This window comes from Oryctolagus cuniculus, chromosome 6, assembly GCF_964237555.1.
Source record: "Oryctolagus cuniculus chromosome 6, mOryCun1.1, whole genome shotgun sequence".
NCBI lineage: Eukaryota > Metazoa > Chordata > Mammalia > Lagomorpha > Leporidae > Oryctolagus > Oryctolagus cuniculus.
In genome coordinates, this window is record NC_091437.1 from 128,289,329 (window position 1) to 128,303,874 (window position 14,546).

Sequence of the window (14,546 nt, forward strand, 5' to 3'; positions counted from 1 at the left end):
AAGATTGTGTCCTTGTCTTTCCATATGAATTTTAGGATCACATTATCAAGTTTTTGCAAAGAAGTCAGCTGGAACTTTGATGAGGATTTTGTTGAATCTATGGATCACTTTTGAAATACAGTTACTCTGTACATTTTAGCTGAAAATGAATATAGGATCCTTGATAACTTTCTGCATTGGCAGAATCAGCCTATAATCCCTTTGACTCTCAGAATACAGAGCTTTTAAGTCTATATGGCTTATGTAAATAGACATAATTTGCAAAATGCAGAATTTTGGAGATTCTTAGAAATGTACATTTGATTGAAATTTTCAATGAATAGGCTTGATTAGAGAGAAATGTTTTCTTGAAATCTGTATAGAAAGTTTTTCCATTTATGCTGTTATGTTTTTCTGAATTGTTAGAACCTCTACAAAATCACTACTCTAGGAGTATGAGGTAGCTTTAATAAATTTGGAAAATGGAATTAGAAGATATTGGTTTTGGTGCAAAAGTTTTTGAAATCTGTTCATAGGAACCTTCAAAAAGTTCATGGAAAATATGTATTCATGAAAAAACTATGGATTTCAAATTTTTTTGCCCCAGAATAAACATCTCTTAATTCTGTACTTCCATGAACTTTTTAAAGTACTCTTGTAGAGCCTGAGGTCTGGGTTGCAGAGAGAGAGAGAGATCTTTTATCACGTCAACAGCTATTTGGGAAGTAAACATGCCTGAGGATGCACTGATTGTTTTTGAGAGTGGAGACTGTTGACAGTGTTATTCAAGAGATTCTGAAAGGCACACTGAGGCCGGACACTTGTCCATTGGAATGGAAAAAGAGGATGAAAGAAAAAGCAGCAACTTACTTTATAGGTTTATCATTCTATATATTCATATAGAGCAAATAATTATGGTGAATTGGTATAAAGATAGTGAAAATAATTTATTGATGATATATTCAAAGAACTAATTGATGGAAAGAATGGTCTTGTGGTTTCTTGATAATAGGTTTCTTGATGATATATATATATATATATAAAAGATTCATATATTTGATAGCAGAGTTACAGAGAGGCTGAGGTAGAGAGAGAGGTCTTCTATTTGCTGGTTCTCTCCCCACATGGCTGCACCGGAGCTGCGCTGATTCGAAGCCAGGAGCTTCTTCCAGGTCTCCCATGTGGGTGCAGGGGCCTATTACTCAGTATAGGCTTGTCATTAAAATTTAGTCCTCTGCTTTTTCTTGCCCCATTTTTAAAGTGCTTTGAAGTTTCTTAATTTGTCTTCCCAATTTTGCCTCCCAGCTATTGAGCAAAGTGGTCAGAATATTTGTCCTGGGTCCTGTCTCTACCATGTTGAATCCCTGTCTGGAGTCTCACTTCAGAGGCTGTCTGCAGTCTGCCTCTACCTCCAGGCTCAGGACTCCTCTCAGCATGCCACTCTGGTCAGTTGGGCTTACCATCCTCTGAATGCCCATTGCTTTGCACCTCAGTTTATCTTGATCTAGACTATACCCCATGAAAGAAGATACTTCCTGTGTAATCAAAGCCCTCATTGCCCTGCTAACAGACCCTGGCCCGTATGCTTTCTCGATTGTAGTAGCTGGAAGTGATGCCCTTTTCCTTTATGCTTCTCTGTAACATGGTAGTCACAGCTGGCACTTACTCAGGTTGCTTTGCATTTAAACATTTGTAGTTTTTTCTCTCTCTCCAGTTGATTTGAAGCAATGTAAAGGCAGTGAGTTTGTCTTATATAATCTTGACTCCTAGCCAGAGCCTCGAGGCAGACATGGAATGGATCAGAGAACACCGTACTCCAGAGTGAAGATGCCATGATTCCAGTCACAGCTCTGTCATCAAATGACCTTGTGACTGTGGATAAGGCACTTTCTATCTGCCTCAGTGTTTTACTTATAAAATGAAGGGCTTGACTAGGTCATATCTAGGTGCCTTGGTGGTTTTGGTACTGTGGTTTTCTTTATAGCATACCTCCTTGCCAGTAGCAGATGTTTGATAAATAGTTCATGAATAAATAATGTAGGACCTCATCCTTCATCACAGCCATTGCTTATGTGCTATTGCTTGTTGTTGAATCCATTTTTTCCTACATGAAAGCACAGTGGCTGGCTGGGAATGGAATGCAATTCTCTGTCTCTTCCTTTGTCCTTGACCCTTGCAGTCAATCCATCAGGCAGTTTCTCAGCAAATGATTTATGGCTATTTACAGACTGTTTCTCACTACTTTCCTACTCCATTTTTTTTTTTTTAAGCTGTTGAGCACATTGCATGTAGTCTCCTTAAAATCCTACAGTTATTTAGTTGATTTTTACATATAACAAAATCTTGGTCCATTTTATCCTTTAGATATTAATAAGGTAGAATCTATTTGTTCTGTATCGAATAGATAGCTATAGTGGGAACCTATATAGTCAAGTCCATGTCTTTTTTTTTTTTTTACAGGCAGAGTGGACAGTGAGAGAGAGAGACAGAGAGAAAGGTCTTCCTTTTGCCGTTGGTTCACCCTCCAATGGCCGCCGCGGCCGGCGCGCTGCGGCCGGTGCACCGCGCTGATCCAATGGCAGGAGCCAGGAGCCAGGTGCTTTTCCTGGTCTCCCATGGGGTGCAGGGCCCAAGCACCTGGGCCATCCTCCACTGCACTCCCTGGCCACAGCGGAGAGCTGGCCTGGAAGAGGGGCAACTGGGACAGAGTCCGGCGCCCTGACCGGGACTAGAACCCGGTGTGCCAGTGCCGCAAGGCGGAGGATTAGCCTAGTGAGCCGCGGCGCCGGCCAAGTCCATGTCTTTTTTTTTTTTTTTTTTTTTTTTTTTTTTTTTTTTTTGACAGGCAGAGTGGACAGTGAGAGAGAGACAGAGAGAGAAAGGTCTTCCTTTTGCCGCTGGTTCACCCTCCAATGGCCGCCGCTGCAGCCGGCGCACCGCGCTGATCCTGGCAGGAGCCAGGAGCCAGGTGCTTTTCCTGGTCTCCCATGGGGTGCAGGGCCCAAGCACCTGGGCCATCCTCCACTGCACTCCCTGGCCATAGCAGAGAGCTGGCCTGGAAGAGGGGCAACCGGGACAGAATCCGGCGCCCCAACCGGGACTAGAACCCGGTGTGCCGGCGCCGCAAGGTGGAGGATTAGCCTATTGAGCCACGGCGCCGGCTCCATGTCTTTTTTTAAAAAAAGATTTATTTATTTACTTGAAAGAGTTACACAGAGAGAGAAGGAGAGGCAGAGAGAGAGAGAGAGAGAGAGAGAGGTCTTCCATCCGCTGGTTCACTCCCCAGTTGGCTGCAGTGGCTGGAGCTGTGTCAATCTGAAGCCAGGAACCAGGAGCTTCTTCCGGGTCTCCGACGCGGGTGCAGGGGCTCAAGCATTTGGGCCATCTTCTACTGCTTTCCCAGGCCATAGCAGAGAGCTGGATTGGAAGTGGAACAGCCAGGACTCGAACTGGCGCCCATATGGGATGCCAGCACTGAAGGTGGCGGCTTTACCTGTTATGCCACAGTACCGGCCCCCAACTCCAAGTCTTTAGGTAGCATGTTCATTGTGTAGCATGGGATTCAAGTCTTTTTCCTGAAAAAAAAATTTTTTTTTTTTCCTCACCAGAGTGGTAAAGAAAGTGGCTCAATACATGGCTGATGTATTAGAGGACAGTAAAGATAAAGTGCAGGAGAATCTGTTGGCCAATGGAGGTAAGTTTATATTTTCATGATTGATAATTATTAACTTGCATAAAGTGAGTGACTTCACTACAAAAACTGAAAAAAGGCAGTCTATAAATAAGGATATTGAATACAACAGAAAACCAATAAAGCATCATTATTATTACTGAAATTGGTGATATCCTGTCCCCAAAACTCAATCTTTTTTCTTTTTTAAAGATTTATTTATTTATTTGAAAGTTAGAGTTACACGTGGGGGAGGGGGGGTCTTCCATCTGATGGTTCACTCCCCAATTGGCCACAACGGCCAGAGCTGCGCTGATCGGAAGCCAGGAACCAGGAGCTTCCTCTGGGTCTCCCACATGGGTGCAGGGGCCCAAGGACCTGGCCATCTTGTACTGTTTTCCCAGGCCATAGCAGAGAGCTGGATCGGAAGTGGAGCAGCCGGGTCTCGAACCAGCATCCATATGGGATGCCAGCCCTGAAGCTAGGGCATTAACCTGCTGTGCCACAGCGCTGGCCCCTCTTTTTTATTTTTTCAAAGAATTATTTATTTGAAAGGCAGTTACAAGAGGGGGGAGGGGGAGGGAGAGGGAGAAAGAGGTATCTTTCATAGCTGGTTAACTCCCTGAATGGCTGTACTGGCCAGGGCTGGACTAGGCTGAAGCCAGGGACCTGGAACTCCATCTGGGTCTCCTTTGTAGGTAGAAGGGACTCAAGCACTTGGGCCATCTTTCACTTCTTTCCCAAGTGCACTGACAGGGTTTTGGATCAGAAGTGGAAGAGCCAAGACTCGAACCAGCACTCATGCAGGATGCTGGCATCACAGACAGCAGCTTAATGCTGTGTGTCACAACATTGCCCCTCCCATTCCCCCTCCTCCACTCACAATCTTACGTAAGATAATCTTACAGAATACATAAGATATCAGTGTTAACGGAAATTTACCTTAGCTCTTTCTGGGCTCAGCTTTTACTAAGTCACATTTACAAGTAAGTTTTCAAGTTACATATCCTAGCATTGTTCCTGTTGTGTAACTACTTCCTTCTCTACCTTTTTGTATTTAATGGCCTCCGACTACAAAAATCTTAGAATAGAAATTACTGACTTTACTATAGAGTAATGTCACCTCCACTCATATTCGAATATGAAATTTCTTTACTGAGTGCCTATAAAGTCTATTGACTTAGACTCTGTTGCATAGAAGCTAATACTTATATAGAGTATGCTTTCTCTAATAGTGGCTTTATAAAGATGACTTTGACCTCATTGTTGTCTTTTGTGCTTGGATTTGTGGTTTTCTTATGAAATACCACTTTAGCATCTCATTCATTTTAACTTAGGTCATCCATGTTTAGTGATTAGAAAAGGAAGTAACCCTTTTCTTTTACTGCATCCTGTATTATGTACTATGATAAAGTCCCTGTATCTTAAATCCAGTGTTCCCCTAATCTCATTTCTTCTAGCAAATAATAGATGTTCAATGAATAGTCAGTTAAAAAGACAGTAATTATTCTTTCTCTTTATTATAATAGAGATTCTGATTTAATTGTTTACTATTTCTGTTTTCTGTTTTTTGGATAGGATGGACGGTGGATGTATTATTTTGTGGTGCCCTTACTGGTCTGCCAGCCATTTCATGAGTTAGATGGGCAGTGAGTTATATCAGGTGTCAGTGAATGACAGTTGGCAGTCTGGGGGGCAGTGCATCGAGAACTGCTTTTGGAAATTTCATCATGTTGTTGGCTCATTGATTTATTGTAAGGAGAAACTAAGGAGAGAGAAATAGCTTGATATGAATTACTTTTGTCATGTACTTGGCATTTGGTTTCCCTGACCTTAATCCCACCAGACTAGAGGGATAGAGCAGTTTTGATTACTGAACTGAGTTGTCAAGCATCTCTTTGGTCTTCCATCTTTTATTCTGTCAATTTGAAAGTGAAAGGGTCCATGTTTTGAAGATTGTTGAAATGTATACTTCTGGAGACAATCATCACATGTTGTGTGGCTGGTTAAGCTGCTTGGACTCTATTATAGTCCAACAGATAAATTACTTAAAATATAAAAATATATTTTAATGCTAAAACTTGGGAAAAAAACTAAAAAATTCTGATGCTTCTCTTTAGTAATTAATTTATTTCCTTATTTCAGTTGACTTGGTTACTTATATAACAAGGTTCCAATGGGATATGGCCAAATACCCAATCAAGCAGTCCCTGAAAAATATTTCTGAAATAATTGCCAAGGTAAGATTAAACTTGAGACAGGTAGGACACATTAATTTATAGTAGTTTTGTTTATTTTATAATTTAGCTATGAAATACTTTGTAGGTTTTGACAAAGGAACTTAATTATGTGTCACAGATACAAACAGGAGTTATTCTTACTACAACTTTAGATGTTAAAAGATATTTAGTTGTTAAAGATGTTTAAAAGTTACAGATGTTTAAACATCTGTAGCTTATGTAAGTAGTGCAGTTTACTTATTTGCATGGTTAACTTACATGCTTTGATGATGTTTAAAGGGAAAAGGAACTTTAAAATTCTGTGATATCTGTGCAGATTTTCAGGGTAACAGATCATGTAGAATAGAAAGTTGGAATCTATTAAAGATGTATGAGTTATTCAGTTAGATAGTAATGATCACTCATGTATGTTTATGTACAGTACTTGCTCAAACATTAAACTTTTACGAGTTCTCTGACCCCTTCTGTTAGTGTTGAGCCTTTTCCCAGAAAAATGCCTATTTACATGTTCCTCATGGTTGTATGGATAGTGTTCAGGGAATAAATGACCCTGAAGCCCACCCGTGAACCCTCTAGGTGAAGAACTCATTTTATATTGAGAAGTTCTTGAGTCTGAAAGAGAATATGAAGGTCTCAACAGAAACTATAATGAGACAAGCAAACAAGGACCTGCAGGTGGCCCTTGTTTATTGTTCTTTGCGTCAGTGTACTTTGTAAGCATTGTGATTTTTACAAATCAGAGGTGTCTGGCAACTGTGTCAAACCATTTATCCAACAATATAAGCTCACCTCATGTCTCTGTGTCATATTTTGGTAATTCTCACAATATTTCACACTTTTTCATTGCTGTTATGTCTGTTTTGGTGATTAGTGATTTTTGATGTTAGCATTATAATTATTTTGGGGTGCCAAAGACCTTGCCATATAAGGCTATGAATTTAAGTCCATAAATGTTGTGTGTTCTGATTCTGATTCTTTTTTTTTTTTTTTTTTTGAAATTCAGAGTTACAGAGAGAGAGGTCTTGCATCTGCTGGCTCACTCCCCAGATGGCCACAGTGGCCAGAGCTGTGCAGATCCAAAGCTAGGGGCTTCTTCTGGGTCTTCCACATGGGTGCAGGGGCCCAAGGACTTGGGCCATCTTCCACTGCTTTCCCAGGCCATAGCAGAGAGCTGAATTGGAAGAGGAGCAGCCAGGACTAGAACGCCGTCCATATGGGATGCAGGCACTTCAGGCCAGGGTTTTAACCTGCTGCGCCACAACACCAGCCACAAGTGTGTTTTCTGATTCTTACACCTGCTTGCTGTTCCCATCTCCCTCCCTTTCCTCAGGACATCCTATTCCCTGAGACACAACAGTATTGCAAGTAGGCCCTATAGTGATGGCAGGTGTGGCACAGCAAGTTAAGTTGCCACTTAGGAGACCTGAATCCCATATCAAAGTGCTGGTTTAAGTCCTGGCTGCTGCACTTCAGATCCAGATTCCTGCTAGTGCACCTAGGAAGGCAGCAGGTGATGGCCTAAGTACTTGAGCTGCTGCACCCATGGCGAGACCTGGATGGAGTTCTGGGCTCCTTGTTTCAACCTGGCCCAACCCTAGCTGTTGAGGGCATTAAAAATTAAGCGAGTGCTAGTGAATGGAGGCTGCCTGTCTCTCCCTCAGTTAACTCTGCCTTGCAAATAAATCTTACACACACACACACACACACACACAACCCTATAATGTTCCAGCTTGTGGTCACTGTAAGTGAAAAGCTAGAAGTGATGAAGCTTAGTGAGGAAGGCATGTCAAAGCTGAGATAGGCCCAAAGCTAGGATTCTTAGGCCTATTTGCCAAGTTGTGAATGCAAAGGAAAAGTTCTTGAAGGAAATTAAAAGTCCTGTTCTAGTGAACACACAAATGGCACTGTGGCATGGCAAGTTAAGCTGCCGGCTGCAGTGCCAGTATCCCATATGGGCGCTGGTTTGACTCCTGGCTGCTCCACTTCTGATCTAGCTCCCTGCTATTGCACTTGAGAAAGCAGAGGATGGAAACCAGCAGATGAAAGATTTACCTCTTCTGCCTCTCCCTCTCTCTAATTCTGCCTTTCAAATGAATAGCATAAATCTTTTTTTTTTTTTTTTGGAAAGGTAGGCTTACAGAGAGAGGCAGAGACAGATCTCATCTGCTGGTTTACTCCTCAAATGGCTGCAACAGCCAGGACTGGGCCAGACTGAAGCCAGGAGCCAGAGCTTCTTCTGGGTCTCCAGATGTGGGTGCAGGGGCCCAAGCATGTGGGCCATTTTCTGCTGCCTTCCCAGCTGCATTGGTAGGAAGCTGGGTTGGAAGTGGAAGCAGCCAGGAATTAAACCAGCACCCACATGGAATACTGATGTCCCAGGTGTTGGCTTAACTGGCTTTGCCACAGTGCTAGCCCCTAAAATAAATCTTTTTGTAAAAGAAGGCAGAGAGGGAAACAAAATAGCCTTGTTGCTGATATGAACAAAGTTTTAATGGCCTGGACAGAAGATCAAATGAGCAGTAACATTCCCTTAAGCCAAAACCTAATCCAGAACAAAGCCCTGGCTCTTTTCAATTCTGAGAGCTGAGGGAATGAGGAAGCTACAGAAGAAAAGTTCGCAGTTAGCAGAGACAGGTTCGTAAGATTCAAGGGGAGAAGCTGTTGCCATTTCTGAAAATGCAGGATGAAACAGTAGATACTCATGGTGAAGCTGCAGCAAGTTATCCAGAAGATCTGGCGGCCATCTTTGATGAAGGTAGCCACATTGAACAACCGGTTTTCAGTGTACACATAACAACCTAAGACTGGAAGAAGATGCCGCGTAGGACTTTGATAGCTGAAGCTTCAAAGGACAGGTGGGCTCTTCTTGTTAGAGGCTAATGTACCTGGTGACTTAATGTTGAATCCAGTGTTTACCATTCTGAAAATCCTGGAGCCCTTAAAAATTATACTAAATCGACTCTGCCTGTGCTCTATGCATGAAACAGCAGAGCCTGAATAACAGCACATCTATATGTAGCATGGTTTACTGAATATTTTAAGCCCACCATAAGCTACTCAGAGAAAGATTCCTTTCAAAATATTACTGCTCACTGACCATGCACTTGCAAACCCAAGAATTTTGATAGGGATGTGTACCACAAGATTAATGTTTTCATGTCTGCTGACACAACATCCATTGTGTATCTCATGGATTTAAGAGTAATTTTGACCTTCAAGTCTTATTACTTAAGAAATACATGTCATAAGGCTATAGCTGTCATAGACCATGATTCCTCTGAAGGATCTAAGGAAAGTAAATTGAAGACTTTTCTTCAGGAAAAGTCACCATTCCAGAAGCCATTAAGAACATTTTGATTCATGAGAAGAAGTCGCATTATGAACATTAATGCGTTTGAAAGATGTTAATTCCAACCTTCATGCATGACTCTGAGTGGTCTAAGACTCAGTGGAGGAAGTAACTGCAGATGTGGTGGAAATAGCAGGAGAGCTAACACTGGAAATGGAGCCCGAAGAGCTGACTGCATTGCTGCAGTCTCAGCACCAGTCTTCAGTAGGCGAGGAGTTGCTGCTAGGGATAAGCAGAGAAGATAGACTCTGCAGAAGATGCTGGGACCGCTGTGGAGAGGGCAACAAAGGATTCAGAATATTAGCTAAACTCAGTTCAAAGTAGTGGCAGGGTTTGGCAAGACTGACTCCACATTTGAAAGAAGTCCCACTGTGCATAAAATGCGACCAAGCAGCCTTGAACGATACAGAAAAATGTGTCAGAAAGGATGAGTGAGTGCATGTGGCAAACTTTATTATTGTCTCTTTTTTTAAAAAATATTTATTTATTTGAAAGAGTTACACAGAGAGAGGAGAGGCAGAGAGAGAGAGAGGGAGCAAGAGAGAGGTCTTCCATCCGCTGGTTCACTCCCTAATTGGCCGCAATGGCCGGAGCTGCACTGATCAGAGCCAGGAGCTTCTTCCGGGTCTCCCATGAGGGTACAGGGCCCAAGGGCTTGGGCCATCTTCTGCTGCTTTCCCAGGCAATAGCAGAGAGCTGGATCAGAGTGGAGCAGCCGGGACTAGAGCCGGTGCCCATATGGGATTCTGGCACTTCAGGCCAGGGTGTTAACCCACTGTGCCACAGTGCTGGCTCCTATTATTGTCTTATTTTAAGAAATTGCCACAGCCACCCAGCCTTCAGCAAGCACCACACTGGTCAGTAAGCAGCCATTGAGTTTGCAACTTATTGAAGCCTTAACAGCACTTTTTTTTAAGCAAAATATTTTTTAATTAAGGTAGGTACATTGTTGTTTTTAAAGACATAACACTGTTTTCCACTTATTGGACTACAGTATGATGTCCACATAATTTTATATACTTTGGAAAACCAGAAAGTTCCTATGACTCGCCCTGTTGTGGTACTAGCTTTATTATGCTGGGCTAGAACCAGTCCTGCCCTGGATTCATTGTGCCAGTATCCTTAGTGATCTGCCTTGCACACAGAAAATATGGTTTAAATTGCTAGAAAGACTGTCCTCAGTTGCTAGTTACTTTATTTTGTATGGTATTTTATACACACACACACACACACACACGTATATATAGTTAATTGTAAATGAATAGACTATCCAAGATTTTAACTAAAGTTTTACAATTTAAAGAAAATGACTAGTTTGATAATAACAAGTGGTGCTTTTACTGTGACTCAGCCTTATTTTCTTTTGATCCTTATCAGGGATTTAATTGCTTCCTGATACTAGTGTAGTTGGATAAGGAAGTTAGACTCAGAGAGGGTAAGTGACAAGTTAAAGCTGCACAGCCAGGAATCATAGCATGGCGTTGAAACCAGTTCCTTGATTGTTAAGTATACTTCGCATTTTCTCTCGAAATAGTTAGTAGTTTCAGTCCTGTCCTGAAAAAATCAGGTTCTGTAAAATTTTAAGTAAATTCAACCACAATTTTAATTTCATTGGAAATATATTTTGTGTAGTAATAGAGGAGTTTGTAACAATGAAATTCCCTATGTAATTTAGTTCCTTTTGGAAATATATCCTTCAGCCTTGTAAATTATTAAGTCTTTCAGTTAGTAATCTCTAAACCCAGTGGCCTAGGTTCAGTTTACATGACTTAAAAAGTAATTTCGGGGCCAGTGTTGTGATGCAGTGGTTAAGCTGCTGCTTACAACACAAGCATCCCATATCAGAGAACCCGTTCAGAGTCCTAACTGCTCTGCTTCCAATTCAGCTCTTAGCTAATGCCTCTGGGGAAGCAGTGGATGGAGAATGGCCTGAGTGCTTGGTCCCCTGCGCCCATGTGGGAGACCCTTATGGAGTTCCTGGCTCCTAACTTCGGCTTGGCGCAAATGTGTCCAGGCCCGTTGTGGTCATCGGGGGAATGAACTAGCAGATGGGAGACCTCTTTCTCTCTCTGGCGTCTCCCTGTCACTCTGCCTTTCAAATAAGTAAATATAAATATATATATATATTATATGATATTATTATAAGTACATTTTAAATAAGTAAAAATAAATGTTAAAAACATAGTAATAATTAAGATATGTGAACTAAAGGGATATTTTTGGTAGAAAAGATTCACATGCAGATCATATTATAATGAAATCATTTTTTTAAATGACTATTCAAAGTTGTGCTTTTAAAATTATAAAATATCATTTATTAGAAACTCAGTGGTGCCGGCGCCGCGGCTCACTAGGCTAATCCTCCGCCTAGCGGCGCCGGCACACCGGGTTCTAGTCCCGGTCGGGGTGCTGGATTCTGTCCCGGTTGCCCCTCTTCCAGGCCAGCCCTCTGCTGTGGCCAGGGAGTGCAGTGGAGGATGGCCCAGGTGCTTGGGCCCTGCACCCCATGGGAGACCAGGAAAAGCACCTGGCTCCTGGCTCCTGCCATCGGATCAGCGCGGTGCGCCGGCTGCAGCGCGGCGGCCATTGGAGGGTGAACCAACGGCAAAGGAAGACCTTTCTCTCTGTTTCTCTCGCTCACTGTCCACTCTGCCTGTCAAAAAAAAAAAAAAAAAGAAACTCAGTGGTGCTTTCTATAAAAGTTAAAGTTCAGCTGTTTTCATTGCATTACTGACGACAGACTAAGAGAAGTATTGCCTGTGTTCTTCCTTTTTGAAGGGAGTGACTCAAATTGATAATGACCTGAAATCTCGAGCATCTGCGTACAATAACCTGAAAGGGAATCTTCAGAATTTGGAGCGAAAGAATGCGTAAGTGAATCCTGTCTGTGTGAATATTAGGACTTGGGGAAGCACACTAGCGTGCACTGTATGAAATACTGTTAGGATTTACTAGGTTCCAGTTTATGCTGTTTTTATGATCAAGACGGTATTTATTTCATAAAGACAAGTTCATTAAGATAAATATGAAGAATTCGGATTAATGACAACAAGTGTGACTTACTATGCTTATTTCATAAGTAATGCCCGTGAACGGGCTCCTGGTGTGTACCTTTATCCATTTTATATTTCACTGAAAATTGTGTAAAATAATTGTTTTGAATAAAATCATAGTTTAATTGCAAAGGGATTACCTGATGCTTAAAATAACTCTAAAAAATCCTTTTATGATACAATAATTATTTCCTAAGTTATCTGTTTCCTAAGTTTAGATTTTTCACACATTAGATTTTTGTTCAATTAGGACTGTGTTTTTTTGGTTGATCTCCTTGAAGGATGACTATTAGAGGCATAGCTTTAAGCATGGAACTATTGACATTTTACAGTCACATCTCAGAGGGAAAGTTGATTGGATATTGGCAGTGATACAAACGGGGCAAGACATTTTCATTATGGGAAGATTGGTACTGGAAGACCAAATGAAAACTGATTTGAGAGTTGATTATTGGGTCAACTAACCAAAATTGCCTGGTATCAGAGAGAGGAGGGGAAACCAAAGATTGTGCTTAAATGACATTTTATAATTATGACGAAATAGACGTTAATTGTTACCTGTTGCATAGCACTTTCCCGGTCAATATATATGTAATCAAGAGAAGAGCTGAGTAGTAATAATTAAAGTAAACCCAAAGGTACACATTAAAGGCAAATTTTGATTCATGTTGACATTTCTTTGATTGCAGGGGTGAGATATAAATGTTGACTTTTAAAGTAAAATGTTAACCAAGATTAATCCCTCTCTGGAGATGTGTATGTGGTGTGTGTTTTTCTGCTTGTGTTGCAGAAGCATCTTATTATCAGCCTGATGACTTATTTCTTGTCCTTAGAGGGAGCCTGCTAACTAGAAGTCTGGCAGAAATTGTGAAGAAGGATGACTTTGTTCTTGATTCCGAGTATCTCGTCACATTACTGGTGGTGGTTCCCAAGTACGTCTGTTGCAAAAAGTTTGACTTGTTAAAATATAAATGTAGTATCTTCATGAAACCCAAGTGTAAAAGGAATATAACCATGTCATTCATTCTGTCAACCAACATTGACTCATGAGGCAAATTAAAATTCAGTTCTTTACCTGGTAATGAGATATCAATTATAAGTTAAGATTCCAAATCAAATTTAGCAATTTTGTAGGTTTGGCTCATTAAGAAATTAAGTAATTCTGAAGTGTTGGGCTTTTTAAAATACAGATTTAAAATTTTTCTAAATAGGGAGGTCTTTAGGCTTGCATTTCTGAAAAATCTTTGACAGATTATGATACATTAAGCCCTTTAAGAAGCAAAAAATGGATTAGACTAGGGGCTAACAATTTTTTTTTTCTGGAAATAGCCACATTGTATTTTAGTTTTTGTAAGCTGTATGATCTCTGTCACAACTACTCAACTCTACCATGAACCTGAAGCAGTCATAGATAATAAGTAAACAAATGAGTGTGGCTGCATTTTAATAAAATACTGTTTACAAAAACAGGCTATGGGCATAGTTTGCTGACCCCTGGATTAGATAGCTCCTGTAAATTTCCTTTAGATTAGGCCTTTTGTGGTAATTAACATTAGGCTATAGTTAATCTTGATAAAATGAAGCCTTAAAACATGTATAGAGGGCCTGCGCCGCGGCTCACTAGGCTAATTCTCCACCTAGCGGCGCCGGCACACCGGGTTCTAGTCCCGGTCAGGGCACTGGATTCTGTCCCGGTTGCCCCTCTTCCAGGCCAGCTTTCTGCTGTGGCCCGGGAGTGCAGTGGAGGATGGCCCAAGTGCTTGGGCCCTGCACCCCATGGGAGATCAGGAGAAGCACCTGGCTCCTGCCATTGGATCAGCGCGGCGGCCATTTGAGGGTGAACCAACGGGAAAGGAAGACCTTTCTCTCTGTCTCTGTCTCTCACTGTCCACTCTGTCAAAAAAAAAAATAATAATAAAAAATTAAAAAGCAAAAAAAACATGTATAGGGCCAGCGCCGCAGCTCAATAGGCTAATCCTCCGCCTTGCGCCGCCGGCACACCGGGTTCTAGTCCCGGTCGGGGCACCGGATTCTGCCCCGGTTGCTCCTCTTACTGTCCAGCTCTCTGCTATGGCCTGGGAGTGCAGTGGAGGATGGCCCAAGTCTTTGGGCCCTGCACCCGCATGGGAGACCAGGAGAAGCACCTGGCTTCTGGCTTCGGATTGGCGCAGTGTGCTGGCTGCAGCCGCCAGCGCAGCGGCCATTGGGGGGTGAATCAACGGCAAACGAAGACCTTTCTCTCTCTCTCTCTCTCA

The 14,546-nt window shown here is 41.9% G+C and overlaps 1 protein-coding gene across 2 annotated transcripts in view; it reads left to right on the forward strand.

Annotated features, from left to right (window-relative positions):
• ATP6V1C1 (ATPase H+ transporting V1 subunit C1) overlaps window positions 1-14,546 on the forward strand; it is a 68,552-nt gene that overhangs the window by 36,481 nt on the left and 17,525 nt on the right. For both annotated transcript variants that reach the window (XM_002710723.5, XM_051844686.2), the window contains 4 exons: window positions 3,588-3,673; window positions 5,795-5,889; window positions 12,017-12,108; window positions 13,125-13,223. In XM_002710723.5, the coding sequence (XP_002710769.1) occupies window positions 3,588-3,673; window positions 5,795-5,889; window positions 12,017-12,108; window positions 13,125-13,223 (372 nt within the window). The remainder of the gene's footprint in view (window positions 1-3,587; window positions 3,674-5,794; window positions 5,890-12,016; window positions 12,109-13,124; window positions 13,224-14,546) is intronic.